This window comes from Lithobates pipiens, unplaced genomic scaffold, assembly GCF_037356315.1.
Source record: "Lithobates pipiens isolate NorthernLeopardFrog02 unplaced genomic scaffold, aLitPip1_a1.2 Scaffold_1, whole genome shotgun sequence".
Lineage (NCBI taxonomy): Eukaryota > Metazoa > Chordata > Amphibia > Anura > Ranidae > Lithobates > Lithobates pipiens.
Window position 1 is genome coordinate 2,085,810 of NW_027507685.1, and position 15,575 is coordinate 2,101,384.

General features: G+C 44.9%; 1 protein-coding gene across 2 annotated transcripts in view; it reads left to right on the forward strand.

The window, feature by feature from the left end:
• The first annotated feature begins 3,721 nt into the window (after nucleotides 1-3,721).
• Nucleotides 3,722-15,575, forward strand: part of SURF6 (surfeit 6) — a 29,541-nt gene continuing 17,687 nt past the window's right edge. The window contains exons 1-4 of one of the 2 annotated variants that reach the window (XM_077465202.1): nucleotides 3,722-3,883; nucleotides 7,345-7,444; nucleotides 9,740-9,883; nucleotides 11,881-11,960. In XM_077465202.1, coding sequence (XP_077321328.1) covers nucleotides 7,345-7,444; nucleotides 9,740-9,883; nucleotides 11,881-11,960 — 324 coding nt within the window. In that variant the 5' untranslated portion in view covers nucleotides 3,722-3,883. Of the gene's footprint in view, nucleotides 3,884-7,344; nucleotides 7,445-9,736; nucleotides 9,884-11,880; nucleotides 11,961-15,575 lie in introns of both variants that reach the window. The other variant, XM_077465194.1, reaches the window with a different exon arrangement.

Consider the following 15,575-nt stretch of genomic DNA (forward strand, 5'->3'; position numbering starts at 1 on the left):
GCTGCTCAACCCTGCCGAGACAGGGAGAGCTGTACTTACCAGTCCTAAAGAGCTGGGAGACATTCCATTGTAGCCAACTCCTGATCAGTACAGGGAAGGCTACTGGCCCGGCATACTGGGGGAATCCATAGTGGAGAAGGATCTGGGGGTTTTGGTAGACCATAAGCTCAATAACAACATGCAATGCCAAGCTGCTGTTTGCAAAGCGAGCAAAGTCCTTTCTTGTATTAAGAGAGGTATGGACTCCAGAGAAAGAGATATAATTTTGCCCCCTGTTCAAATCATTAGTAAGACCTCACCTGGAATATGCCATTCAGTTTTGGGCACCAGTTCTCAAAAAGGATATCGGGGAACTGGAGAAAGTGCAGAGAAGGGCAACCAAACTGATAAGAGGCATGGAGGAACTCAGCTATGAGGAGAGATTAGAGGAACTAAATTTATTCACTCTTGAGAAGAGGAGATTAAGGGGGGATATGATCAACATGTTCAAATACATTAGGGGTCCATATAGTGAACTTGGTGTTGAGTTGTTCTCTGTACGGTCAACCCAGAGGACACGGGGGCACTCTTTACGTCTAGAGGAAAAGAGATTTCATCTTCAAGTACGGAAAGGTTTCTTCACAGTTAGAGCTGTGAAAATGTGGAATAGACTCCCGCCAGAGGTGGTTCTGGCCAGTTCAGTAGATTGCTTTAAGAAAGGCTTGGATACTTTCCTGATGGTACATAATATAACTAGGTACTAACATAGGTAAAGTTGATCCAGGGAAAATCCGATCGCCTATTGGGGGATCAGGAAGGAATTTTTTTCCCCTGCTGTAGCAAATTGGAGCATGCTCTGCTGGGTTTTTTTTTCGCCTTCCTCTGGATCAATTGTGGGCATAAAATTGGGTATCTGGATTGTACGATTATTTTTTATTTTATTTATTTGTTTTTAAGGTTGAACTGGATGGACTTGTGTCTTTTTTCAACCTGACTAACTATGTAACTATGTAACTGTGACGCAGACATCAGTAGCCCGGTCAAATGTATGCCCCGGAGCATAAAAGCTCACTGACCACCTCTGGAGCTGAGGTATGTCGTGGTCTGCCGAGCCGTAGCTGCGACCTGCACGCGCTCGATGGCTGGGGAGACTACAAGGAAAAGTGAACCAGCCTATCCCCCAGCCGGCTGTTGATAGAAGATCACAGGATCATTCATCTTGCGCAAAAAGCCAAGCTTCTGCATCAGAAAACCGGGACCTATGGGCCCCCAGGGTTCCTAGGTGTATCTCCTCACTAGACAAAAAAAAACAAAAAAAACTGAGGCTTCTAGTGCAGAGTGTGGGGGATTGTAGCCTGAGGGACCGCCCCCTGGGCAGAACTAAGAGTTCTGACGTGTTGTATTACAACTTTGCCTAGTAATCTCCAGTGATAGGGCTGACAACCCATTTTGTTACAGCGAGGAGCCGTGTCGGTCGGTGAATATAAGAGAAAAATGTTTTACTATCCAAAGGTAAAACAAGGGCAGAATATTTAATAGATGGAAATATGAAAAAAATGACTTAAGTTCTGCTTTAAGGCTCATGAGAGTTCTTCACTACACAAGCAGCCAAACTGCACTGTCTCCATAGCAACCACACAACTGAGGGCCTGGGTTCATGTCAGATGGGTTTTGTATTCCCACACAAATCTAAGGAGATACAGACCCACCTGGCACAGGGGAATGCAGGTCAAGTACACCAGTCAATGATTTCTGATCACGCTGAGGGCTCTTTCAGGTACTTAATACTCACTGCACTCTAAAAAGCATTGGTTGTGGATTGCTTTTCAAAGGGGTGTATAGCAGCAGCATTCAGAAGGTGCAACTGCCACCTCCTGAGGCAAAAAAAAAATTGCCAGATGACAATCAAACTCGCAGAGCATTCCAGCCGTGGCGTGTCTAGCTGTAAGGTTGGCAAAACCAGTCTGATGCCTGTTTTTACTGCACCCTGGTGGCAGTGCGAAAGTGCCCTAATGTCACTGACATGCCCACACCCCTCTCATACCTCCCAACTGTCCCTGATTTTGAGGGACTGTCCCTGATTTGGAGCAATGTCCCTCTGCCCTCCTCATTTTAATCAGATCTATATCGTTGTGTATAAAATTCACTTTCTATCTTTCAAAAAGTGTTTCCCAGAGCTAAACCATCCATCCAAATTCTAAATTGCGGCATTTGTTCTTATTAAAAGCCAATATAATGGAATAGTAATGCTAAAAAAAAAAGCACTTCTGGATTTAATTAACCTTTTTTTGGGGGGGGGTTAATTCTCCTTTAAGGGGGTGTGGCAGGAGGCGTGTCCTATGCCTACATACATTTATTAGTAGGTGTCGCTCATTCCCAGCTCACAATTAAGGGTGAGCTTGGGCGTGTTCGCAGAGCCCGCACGTGGGCACTGTGATTAGCGTTCCGCAGTGCCGACTTCCTGGCGGGCTCTGCAAGTGGGCTGTGCGGACATGCCGGAGCTCATCTCCTCACAACAACATTACTCACAATGTTGGGAGGTGTGCGCTCTACACAGGCCCCTTGACTGCCTCTAGAAACTGGTTAAAGCGGTTGTATAGTCCTTTTTACAACTTTTACCTACAGGAAAGCCTAAAATAAGGCTTACCTGTAGGTAAAAAAAAAAAAAAAAATCTGCTAAACCTGTACGGTTTAGGAGATATTACCCTCGAAATGCGCCGCTGACTGCACAGGTGATTCTCGGCTGAAAGTCCGGCAAATGCCGGACCCTGCTGGGAAGAAGTCTCCCATGCGCATGCGCGGGAGTGACGATATCGCAACTCCAGCCACTCACAGCGCCGGTGTCTTGTCATATAACGTCCTCCATCGGATAGTGTCCGCTGCGTACTGCGCATGAGCAGTACACAGCAACACAGATTCCGAAAATTGCCGACGATGAACGGCGCCTGCGTCGCGAGTCCAGGTTCTATCCCCACTATCCAAGTGGACATAGAGTAGGAATAAAAAAGAGCCGAGCGCAGCGAGGACGAGCCCAAAGCGTGGCGAGCGAAGCTCGCCCGCGAGGGGCCCTCTAATATTCACAACCCTATGTCCGCTTGGATGGTGGGGCTACCACCTCCACTCACGGTGCAGGCGCCGTTCAGCTTCAGAGATTTTCCGAAGCTTCGTCTGCTCCATACTGCGCATGCGCAGTATGGGCCGGACACTATTTGATGGCCGGACATTATACGGCAGAACACCGGAGCCGCGATACCTGGAAGACACGCCGAGGGAACATGTCAGCTCCCTCGGCATGCATCAGGCGAGATGTCGGGGGCCTCGTTATAAGGTAAGTATTTCATAATGAGCTAGTATGCTGTGCATACTAGCTTATTATGCCATTTCCCTTGCAGGTATGAAAAAAAAAAAACTCAGTGGCTTTACTACCGCTTTAACTGGCTATCAGGCTGATCCTCCAATACAGGGACCCACAACAAGGCTTGAAGCTCATGGACATGACGCCTCCTAATCTGCATTTTAATCCAAATTCTCAGAACTGAAGCCAAAGGACGGGGATGACAGCCAGGAGCTAGCACTGGATTTGCGGCCACACAGCCCCATACTGCAGGCTCCGCTCTGACCTCTACTTCTCATGCCTGAGTCTGAGACAGACACGTCACTACATGGCACGGAAGGCGGAGGTAGGGGGCGCACTGACACAGCCGTACACCACGCCCCCCCCCCCGGGCAGATCGGCGCTCCGATAGTCGGGTCTGGCAGTCCATGTGCGGCGCAGAGGGGGGACCGGAAGTGGGTGCACACAGCAGACGATGAGGGCTGGAAGTATCGGATTCTGCTTGTAGCGTGTGTGGGGTGATGATTCCTCAGAGATATCTATAGAAGGGGGGCTGTGATCCGTGACACGGTATGATGTTCCCGCTGATTGTAAATACCTGTACGTTGTACTCCACTCTATCATGTTCCTCTCCTGACACCTCCGGTACCACGTGGTCACAGCTACCATCATCTGAGGAGAATTAGGAGGAACATCTACAAAGGATACAAGAGGGAAATGCAGCGTGCAAAGTGCCCTCTCCATGTGAGGGGGGGGTCACAGTGTATTTTTTTTTTTTTTAGGGGAACCTTTTTTCCCCATCTACTTCACCACATTTTATACAGAATCGGGCCAGGGAGTACACGACCGACAAACAGACCCCATATCATGGGTATCAGTGGGATCAAAGAATCCTCAGACACATTAAAGTGCTTGTAAACCCAAAACTGCCACTTTTAGCTATAATAAGGCTTACCTGTAGGTACCGTGACTAGGGATGAGCTCAGGCGTGTTCGCGTGGAACACGTGCAGAGCCCGCCAGGAAGTCGGTGCAGCGCTAATCACAGGCAAGGAGACATTGTCCGATCTCTGCAGCTGCACATTGGGGAAATGTCTCGCTGCCTGTGATAAGCGCAGCACTGCACCAACTTCCTGGCGGGCTCTGCACGTGTTCCATGCGAACACGCCTGAGCCCATCCCTAACCGCCGTGACTATGTCCTAAATGTGCACCAGGAGATATTCAATGTATCCGCACGTGCCAACATCAGAACTGAAGAAACGTTGCCCTCATGCCGTTTCTTCAGTAGCTGTGCTGTGACCAGCGGCTCCCGGGAGTGATGTCAGTGATCACAGTGCCGGAGCCCCGCAAACCTGGAAATAACGCCGGGGGCCGCTGCAACAGCTTCGATCTAAGGTAAATATTTTCTGAGTTTCCAACCACTTTAAGTCCTCGTTCACATTGAACGCGGCTTTGAAATCGGGCGACTTCATCTCTAATTGCATGATTTTGAAGCCGCATTTTGAGTGCGACTTGAAAGATGTTTACATTGGAGCGACTTGTCTCGGGCCGAAACAACTAATCAATTATGAAATTAATTGATTACTATTTTCATAATCAATTAATCGGCCAGTAACATAAGGGGGTTAAAAAAAAACTAAAATGAGCCCTTTATAGTACAAAAATATAATCACTACTACAAATATTACTTTCACTGTTCTACAGTAAAAATTTAACCCCTTCCAGTAGTGATTATCTGCTTTTTTGGTACTATAAAGGGCTAATTTTAGTCTTTTTAAACCCCATTATGTTACTACACATCTTAGGCCTGCTTCACATCTATGTGTTTATTGGTGCTTTTTGCAGAAACGCACCACAGTTCATTTACATGGTTTCCTATGGGACACGTTCACATCTGTGCTTTTTTTCAGCTGCTGCGTATTTGGAAAGGGTCGGGGACTTTTAACGCAAAACTGTGCTTTTTTTTGGTTCAATATACTTCAATAGAGAAGCTGCAGAAAAGCATGTAATGTGTTTTTGCAGCAATTTGTGTTTTTTAATCTGCCCCAAAAAAAAAAAGCAAATTGCAGTAAAATCACGTGCGCACAAATCAAAAACGCACAGCAAAAGGCACTGCAGAAACAAATCAAAAGCAAAAACTGCATAGGTGTGCACCGAGCCTTATGCTGCGCCTCACAGGTCAATTTTCAGGTGAGAATATTCAGATGAAAAATCTTTGTACATTCGCTGAATGAATTTTGTTTGAAATTTTCACTTCATTTCTGAACAAAAACCACATACACTGTCTGAAAATTCCTTTGACTGAGAAGTTTTCTATTATTTCCAAATTTTCCTGTCACCGTGGTTGAAAATGAACATCAATTTGACCCACTTTTTTTTATTTTTTAAGGTTATTAACCGATTAATCGACCAACTAATCAATTGTGAAAATAATCATTAGTTGCAGCCCTAAACTTGTCAGGCGATTTGACAAGTCATAGCCTATTGCCGGCAATGACACCATCACAATCGGTGTGACGCCGACTTTACAGCACCGCACCAACTACTTTTGAAAAAACTGTACTACTTTTGAAAATCGATGCAGCGCCGCAAAATCGGTGTCACGCCAATTAGAACAGTGCCATTGCCTCCAATAGGCTGTGACTTGTCATTGCGATTGGATCTCTCAAATTGCATGACAAATCGCTCCAATGTGAATCTAGGCTAAGACTTCCTTGCTCTGGATGAAGGAGCACACGGGGCACAGCAGACAGCAGCATTGTCAGTCTGGGGTGGGGGGGGGGAGAGGTGGGTGTTAGATGTACTAGCGGATTTAAATACACTAACAAACTCCAGCTCACACTTTTCCCTGTAGTGCCCGCTGAAGAGCAATCCACATCGAATTGCCACCACCTCAGTTGAATGGGCTGTGTTCAGCAGGTGGAACTGGAGCACAGTGAAAGCTGATGGACACCCGCCTTCACACAGAAGCAGAGCTGTGGCTATCAATCACAGGCTGTGTGTTGGAACACCCTCCCCTGTCACCTTTTTATCTCTCGGTGTCAGAAATGTCTTGTGCAGATAGCAGAAGAACCAAGCAGCAGACTTGGTGCTCTGAATTCAGACAGGTACACACTTTAGAGGGATATGCTTTGTTCCTCGGTTGAATGGGCTGTTTTCAGCAGGTAGTACTGCACACCAAACATGACAGGGAGTAAATCTTGCTGCCTTTGCAGCTTAAAGTGGTTGTAAACCCTTACAAACTACTTTGACCTACAGGTAAGCCTAGATTAAGGCTTACCTATAGGTCCAAGAAATATCTCCTAAACCTACACGGTTTATTAGATATTTACAAAAAGACAGGCACCGCTGTCTACGGCGCACTGAGCATGCCGCTGCTAACTGTGATATGCCGTTAGTGGCGGCTCCCGTGTGCAAGTGCAGGAGTGACGTCATCGCTGCTCCGGCTCTGTGAGTGGCCGGAGCAGCGATACCCGGAAGAAGATGGACGCTCTGCGCTACAGGGGACAGCGGTGACATCGCTGGCTCCTGTGTCAGGTAAGTGACGCATAATGGGCTGCAATATGATGCATAGTAGTCCATTATGCTTTGCCTTTGCAGGGAGACAAAGAGGAAGTAAACCCATCAGGGTTTACTTCCTCTTTAATGGGGAGCAGTTGGGGTGTAAAAATATGGCTCAACCGCACATTTTACATTTTAGCCACACCGAGCCTTAAATGTAAACTAGGCCTTCTAAATATATTATGTCAGCTGGTATAAGTGATTGTTCTTCCCATATCAGATCCTTATAAAGCCTCACTATATCATCCTATATAGGTGAATCTTATCTCTGTATTATATCATTCAGTATCAGTGATTGTTACTCCTGTATCATTACACCCAGGTATATCATCCTCTCTAAATGATTGTTCCTGTTGTGTCCTTATTACATATGCATACATCATCCAGTCATTGATTCTATATTGTATTGTTATTGATGCTATTTTACAGACAATCTGTATCCTATCATGACGATATTACTTTTATTTTCAGATGGCAATGTCTTCTCTGGCCAGTAAGGATTCCTACCTACAGAGTCTGGGCAGAAAGGTTTGTGCACAGGAAGCTACAGAACGTCGCAAACGCAAAATAGGTGAGTCAACCCACCATACATGAGCAGACATGGCCTTGGCCATTGTGGGCAGCCAACTGCTGTTAGAGATGGAACATCCAACCCATTTCAGAGGATAGTAGACTCTTCTCCATGTCAGTGCTGATACCACAATGGTGGGGAAATTACAGTTTATGTCATTAAATATGTAGCTAATACAGGATGCTGGACCTCCCTCTGTGTTATGTATACATTGCCATAGAGTGAAATATAAGATAATCAACGAGAATCCCCACCTGGGTAGCCTGCCTAAGGCAGCCCATACACTAGTCAATGTTTATTTTTTTTTTTTTCATTGAATGGAAAAAAAATGACCTGATTCCCCATCCACGCACTCGAGGTGAATGGGGGAAACACTCCTACTGAGCTATTGTGTTCCAGCACCTCTTCTGTTTATATAATCGCTGCCCCCTCCACAAATGGCAGGCTGGGCTGGACATTACAACTGTGCACCATGGTGGCGACTCAAATACAAATACAAGGGCCATACAAATTCTGCGCATGCACAGTGCGCTTTTCCAGCATCAGCTAGAGGATGAGGAGGGTGCACGCAACAAGCGTACAGTTTGAGCAGCCTGGAGTGGGGAGAGCGCACTGTACAGTAGGGCTGAAACAACTAATCGATTATGAAATTAATCGATTACTATTTTCATAATTGATTAATCGGCCAGTAACAAAATGGGGTTAAAGTTAATGAGTCTGATGATATTTACCAGATTGACCCCTTAATAGTATATCTCTCCTCTAATAGTATATGCAGTATATCTCCTCTAATAGCATATGCAGTATATCTCCTCTAATAGCATATGCAGTATATCTCCTCTAATAGCATATGCAGTATATCTCCTCTAATAGCATATGCAGTATATCTCCTCTAATAGCATATGCAGTATATCTCCTCTAATAGCATATGCAGTATATCTCCTCTAATAGCATATGCAGTATATCTCCTCTAATAGCATATGCAGTATATCTCCTCTAATAGCATATGCAGTATATCTCCTCTAATAGCATATGCAGTATATCTCCTCTAATAGCATATGCAGTATATCTCCTCTAATAGCATATGCAGTATATCTCCTCTAATAGTATATATATCCACTAATTGTGTGTATATATATATAAGTGTGTGTGTGTGTGTGTGTGTGTATATATATATATACAATTAGGGGAGAGAATTTTTTTTATATATATATACACACACACACATCTCTCTCTCTCTATCTATATATCTCTAATTGTGTGTGTATAATTTTTTATTTTTTCTCTAATTGTATATACAGTATATCTCTTCTATCTGTTCTCAGAGTGGATTAGATATTTTGCTCCAAAACTATATAGTTGATTATTTTTATTTACGACTGCATAGAGATATTTAAAGCGGAGGTCCACCCTAAAGTGGACCTTCCGCTCATTGGAATCCTCCCCCCCTCCGGCGCCACAATTGGCACCTTTCAGGGGGGAGGGGGGTGCAGATACCTGTACAGTACAGGTATTCTGCACCCACTTCCGGGATAGCTCTCTGCGGAAAGGGGCGTAGATTACTCCCCTTTCCGCAGGTGCCCGCCCCTTTCCGCAAGTGCCCCGCTGCCTGCTGGGAAACACACGGATCCCAGAGGCAGCGGGGACCGTCCTTATTGCGCAGCGCGATTCGCGCATGCGCAGTAGGGAACCGGGAAATGAAGCCGAAAAGCTCCATTGCCTGATTCCCATACCCAAGATGGCAGCGGCAGCACCCGACAGACGATCTAGAGATCGGCTTCGGGTGCCGACATCGCGGGCTCGCTGGACAGGTAAGTGTCACTATTTTAAAAGTCAGCAGCTGCAGTATTTGTAGCTGCTGGCTTTAAGAATACATTGCCTTTTTTTAAAACTTTACATATTAACTAAATGATACACCACACTTTTTTTAAGGTTATTAACCGATTAATCGAAACAATAATCGGCCAACTAATCGATTATAAAAATAATCGTTAGTTGCAGCCCTACTGTACAGGCACAGTTTAAAGGGCCCAGAGTGGCCGCACAATTGTAATGTTCTGCAGACAGCAGGATGAGTGGGATTGAGGCACCAGCGGTTTTTGTGGAGTAGCTCCTCCCAACAGCTGCATGTGTAAGGGGAGGATGTCCTGGTATGTACAGTACTGTTCTGAGCATATGGGATTGCATAGGGTGATTTAGGGGAAATCTTTCAAAGTTGGGGATATTAAACAATGCTGAAGGATGTGTTTTAGCAGGCAGTATGCTTTAATATGTCTCCCAACTCTCCTACAGCAGTTGCTGTTGATGGCACTGAGAAGCATACTACTGGGAAGAAGAAAAAGAGGACTAGAAAGCCACAGAACCTGAAACATGATAACCGCACGCAGAGATTTCCTCCCAAAACGTCTAATCCCGTCTTCCCGAAATCCCAGAGGAAAGGTGAGCAATAAAAGGGACTATGCCAGGCCTCCCTCATCTCTCCCCTATGACTGTAGCTTTTATTGAAGGGAACCTATTATTGCTGGAATTGTTCTGGAAATGCTCTTTTGCTGACTGATCCAGATCATGCATGCTATGAATTAGAGCTGTATGGTTAATCGTTAAATTGTGATCTTGATTCAACCCCCTCACGATCTTAATCCGGCATTTCCACGATTCGTTCATGTAACGAGTGCAGAGCTGTTCTCTGCTCACTCACAGCTGTCAAAAAAGGAAAAAAAAAATGTCCGGCAAATGTTTTGCTAAATGTCAACATTGCTAAGCGCTGAGATGAAAGGAAACGTTGTATCATTTGGTTCTTTTAGCTCAAAGGGATGAACTTCGGTCTGTAAATGAGGTCAGCGTAACCACTTAGACTAAGCATTTTCCTGCAAGTTAAAATCTGTGCTAAAAAATTACTTGGGACCCAAACATATATACAAACATATATACATACACATTTTTTTTTTTTTTTTAGCAGAGACCCTAGAAAATGGTGGTTGTTGGAATATTTTATGTCACGCTGTATTTGCGCGGCGGTCTTTCAGAGCCCTCCTGCCGTTCTGAGATGTGCTCGCGTCACCTGGACACAGCACATCTGGATCGCGCCACTTCACGCGCGATCCCTCTCCTTCTGAAGGACGTTTCTGAATGTCCACTCGGGGGGGAAGCACCCACCTGGCCATATATGTGCAGTGGGAGGTGGTTAAGAAGTGGAAGGTATTTTGGTACAACACAGACTCTCCCTGGATCAGACTGTCGGTCCAAACTGGATGAAAGGGCCAGGAGGAAACTTGTCATAGAGGCTACCAAAAGATAGTTTCTGAAGCAGTTGCAGGAATTTGACAGAAGGGTCATTGTGTACATTTGACAACATTATCACAACTTCTCCACAAATGTAGCTTGTACAGTATGGGAAGGTTGCAAGAAAAAAGCCGCTCCTCAAGAAAGGCCCCACACAGTCAGGACTGAGCTTTACCAAAACGCACCTTGAAGATTCTAAGGCCACATGGGAAAAGGTGTTATGGGTCAGAGGAGACTAAAATTGAATTATTTGGCCTCCACACCCAAACGTTCTGTCTGGAGGAAATCCAATACAGCTCGCCATCCAAATAACACCATTTCTACAGTAAAGCATGAACGTGGTAAAATCCGGTTATGGGGATGTTTTTCTGCAGCAGGGACTGGAGCACTTGTCAGGATAGAAGAACAATGGATGGGACAAAATACAATTTAAATTCTTGAGGAAAATCTACCCTCTGCCAGAAAGTTGGGAAGAAGGTTTACCTTCCAACATGACAATGACCCAAAGCACACAGCAAGAATGAGCACAGTGATTGAAGGAGGAAAAGGTGAATATCCATGTCTTAGTCAGAGCCCATTGAAAATCTGTGGAATGACTTGAAGACTGCAGTCCACAGACAGTCACCATCAAATTCAACTGAACTTGAGCAGTTCTGCAAAGAAGAATGTGTAAATATTGCAGAGTCTAGATGTGAAAAGTTAGTAGAGAGATAACCCAACAGACTAAAGGTTGTAATTAAAGCAAAAAGTGGTTCAACAAAATACCGACGCAAGGGGGTGATCCTTTTTCCAACTCTGCAATTCTAGATTTTTTTTTTTTCCTTGCATCATGTTGTTATATCACTTCCATAGTAAATACAGCTGAATAACACAAAAACGGTGTCTTCATTTCAGGCTGCAAAGCAACAAAATGTCATCATTTTAAAAGGGTTGGGTTCTTTTCTATACCCACTGTAAATGTAAAACTTTGCAACAAGAGGGGTCACCCTGTCATTTGCTGTTTTTGTGGTTAAATATCAAGCCAAGTTATTTTTTTTCCGTTTTGGATAGTGTATGGAAGAGTTCAAATCTATTAGGATTAGAGAAAAAAAAAAAAAAAAAAAAGTCGTAGTTGACCTGTAATTTTTTTGTCATACTTATTTTTCCTTTTGTAGATACCCCTCTGAACTCCTTTTCCACAGTTGATATATTAAAGAAGCGATTACGTGAGAAGATTGAGGAGTCACGTGGACAGGTGAGGGCACAGTACAGACAGCATCCATGTTTTTGTAATGGGTTATTATATGGAAACTGAATTCATTTTAATGTCAATGGCTTCAGTTTTTTGCTTTCTTTGGTTTGAATTATCCTACAGCAGAAACACAGCACTGCTATTGCAGGAATTAAAGTGATATCTTGTTGTGTGCTTTATTTTTAAACGAAAAAAAAAATCTACTTCCCTGCTCTCTGTAGTGGTTTTCCACAGAGTAACTCGGGTTCTCCTCTTCTTGGGTCCCTCGCCGGCACTCCTGGCCCCTCCCTCCTGCCCCTGCAGCAAGAAGCTTGCAATGGGGGGTACCTGTGTGTCCATTTAGACATGGAGCTACGGCTCAGCCGACCTCCTCTTTCTCCTTATTGGCTCACTAACTTTGACAGCAGCGGGAGCCAATGGTGCTTGCTGCTGTGTCTCAGCCAATCAGGAGGGCGAGTCCCAGACTGCTCATGCTCTCCTACAACATCGCTGGATTGAGATAGAGCTCAGGTAAGTATGAGGGGGCTGCTGCACACAGTTTTTTTTTGTTTTTTTTATCTTAATGCATTAAGATAAAATGCCTTTTGCCTTTACAACCACTTTAAAGTAGAACCATAGGCAAAACTTTTCTTTTTATTTTGGATAGTATAAGGGAGGGTTAACGACACCTGTCAGATTTTTTTTTTTTCCCCACCATTTGTGTCCCATTGCAGAGATTTCACATAATTTCCTTTCCCATAGCCAAACGGGAAGTGAGAGGAAATCCCTGAAAATTGAATGTAATTCCTTGGGGACCCCTGGTCACCAGAACTAGTGTACTTATTGGAAGACTTTCTCCTATTACTTTTCTGGAGACAACCCAACGTTTGGGATTTTCTATTTTTTACTTTGATGATAATGGTAAACGGGTCTAATAGAGAGGGTCAATATCCTTGACGGGGGGGGGGCACAGACAGCAATAAAAACCTGATACTTTTTATAATTCCTCTCCACCCTATCCTAAAAAGTTCTACCTTTTTTTTTTTTTCCATTCAAACAGGTAATATTTATTGAACATTAGTGCAAGAGTACAGTCATAAAGGTACATATCAAACATTAAAGAGGTGTTGTATCATAGCCATAACAGTAAAGGAAATACAGTTCTCCAAACCAGTAGACACCATACATCACAGACAAAGAACAAAGGATCCCAATAGTGACATGTTATTCATCGTAACAGAACATCAAATTCCCTCATCACACGTGGCAACCTCCTGCAACCATTTATCCCAGATTCTATGGTATTTAGCTGGACAACCCCTGTTTTTATACAAAATTTTTTTATATGTGAGAGTGGAATTAACTTCCCGCTTCCAGTCCTCAATTCGGGGTGGAAGGGGCCTCATCCACTGTCTAGCTATCACTTTTCGAACAGAAAACAAAGTTTCCTGTAAGAAAGTGCTAGTAATTTTATCCAATACGTCAGGAAATATCCCTAGTAGACAGGGTTTGGGATCGAGGGCCAAAGGGGAACCCATGACATCATGTAGAAATGACACCACCTGCTGCCAGAGTTCCTGCAGCTTGGGGCAAGCCCATATAAGATGGAAAAACGTCCCAGTCTCAAGGGAACACATTGAGCAGAGCATTGATTGATTCGCATTATATTTAGCAGTCCTGAGTGGGGTGAGGTATGCTTTATGTACTATGTAGATCTGAGATAGCCTGTCCTGGAGCCTAGGGGACACCAATTTGCACGTTTCCAGAGCCTCCTCCCATTCCTCGTCTGTCAAAGCACCCACATCGCCCTCCCAGCGGGACTTGAGAGCATACGCTAGTCTCGCCGAGACGGGGGCCGTAAGCATGCCATAGAAGCACGAGATTAGCTTTTTGGGATCATTATCCTTCACTATGGCGACAACAGGATTGGGAGCAGGCCGAGGCAACGACTGCGAAAATTGTGCTCCAAGTGCATGCCGAACCTGTAGGTATTGAAATAACATAGTGTTTGGAACATTAAATTCCTCCTGCAGTGCCCGAAACGTTTTAACAACACCCTGGTGAATTAGGTGGTGTAGGTAGTATATTCCCCTCGATACCCATAGCTGTATACCCTGGAGCTTTTGAAGTTCCGGCAAATGTTTGTTATGCCAAAGTGGGGTATAGTCATTCGGCGATGCCACATTCAGTTTAGTGGATGCCAGATCCCAGATCTTTCTGTAATGAAAGAGCATGGAATGTTTACCGGGCTCCATGGAAGAGTTCCCCGCTCCCGTCGAGATAGCCGCAATCGGGTCATCTGCAATTTGTGCCCAAGTGGGGCATAGAAGAGTTAGAAAGCGTTGTTTATCAGTCTTGTCTATGTGAAAAAGTTGAGACAGTTGTGAGGCAACATAGTAAAGATTCAGATCCGGAAGGGCCAAGCCCCCCATATCAGTCGGGCTTTTCAAAGCCTGCCAAGCAAGCTTGTGTCTAGCAGTCCCCCACACAAAGGGCCTAAGGAGACTTTCAAGGGATTTAAAATATTTCAATGGCAAATACACCGGGGCATGCCACAATACATACAATAGTTTAGGTAATAGGACCATTTTAATCAGATTAACTCGTCCCCAAACCCCTAAGGGGAGACGGGACCAGGCCTGAATCTTGGTACGTACCAGTGCAAACAATGGTTCTACATTCAACACAATATAATCAGCTGGGTTCCTAGAGACATAGACCCCCAAATATTTAATAGTGCCTACTCGCTGAAGAGGCAGACTGGCCTGGGACTCCGACTGTGGAAAACTGTCAATAGGTAAAATTTGGGATTTATCCCAGTTTATGCGGAGACCGGAAAAGCTACCGAACCATTCTATCATGCGGAGGGCCTTTGCAAGGGAAGGGCCAGAGTCCGCTAGATATAACAATGTATCATCAGCGTATAGACTGATTTTCTCGATAAGTCGACCCATCGCCAGTCCCCTGATCTCAGGGTCGGCCCGAATCGCCACTGCTAAAGGTTCAGCCGCCAAGGCATATAGTAGCGGGGACAGTGGGCACCCCTGTCTGGTACCCCTACCGAGGCCAAACGCCCGGGAAGGCCATCCATTTGCCACCACCTTAGCCGTTGGGTGATGGTACAACAGTCTCACCCACCGAATAAAGTTCGGGCCGAAGCCGTACCCTGCTAAACACTTCCAAAGATACTCCCATTCTACTGAGTCAAATGCTTTGGCCGTGTCAAGTGACACAACCACGCGCTCACCCATCTCCTCATGGGTTGCCTGAAGGTTTATATATAGCCTACGCAGATTGAACGACGTATTCCGCCCCGGCATAAACCCCGCCTGGTCAGCCTGAATCAGACTGAGAATCACTACGTTCAATCTGGTAGCAAGTATTTTGGCCAGAATCTTAACATCTACCTGTAATAGGGATATTGGGCGGTAGGATTCCGGGAAACCCGGATCTTTTCCAGGTTTGGGAATCAAAACTATCGTTGCCTCCCTCATTGACGGAGGCAATGTTAGCGTGTCAAAAAGATTCCTATAAAGGTCGAGAAGCCTAGGCACCAGCATGTCTTGGTAACGGGAATAAAATTCAATGGGAAGACCATCTGACCCTGGTGACTTGGATTTTGCAAATCCCGCAATAGCT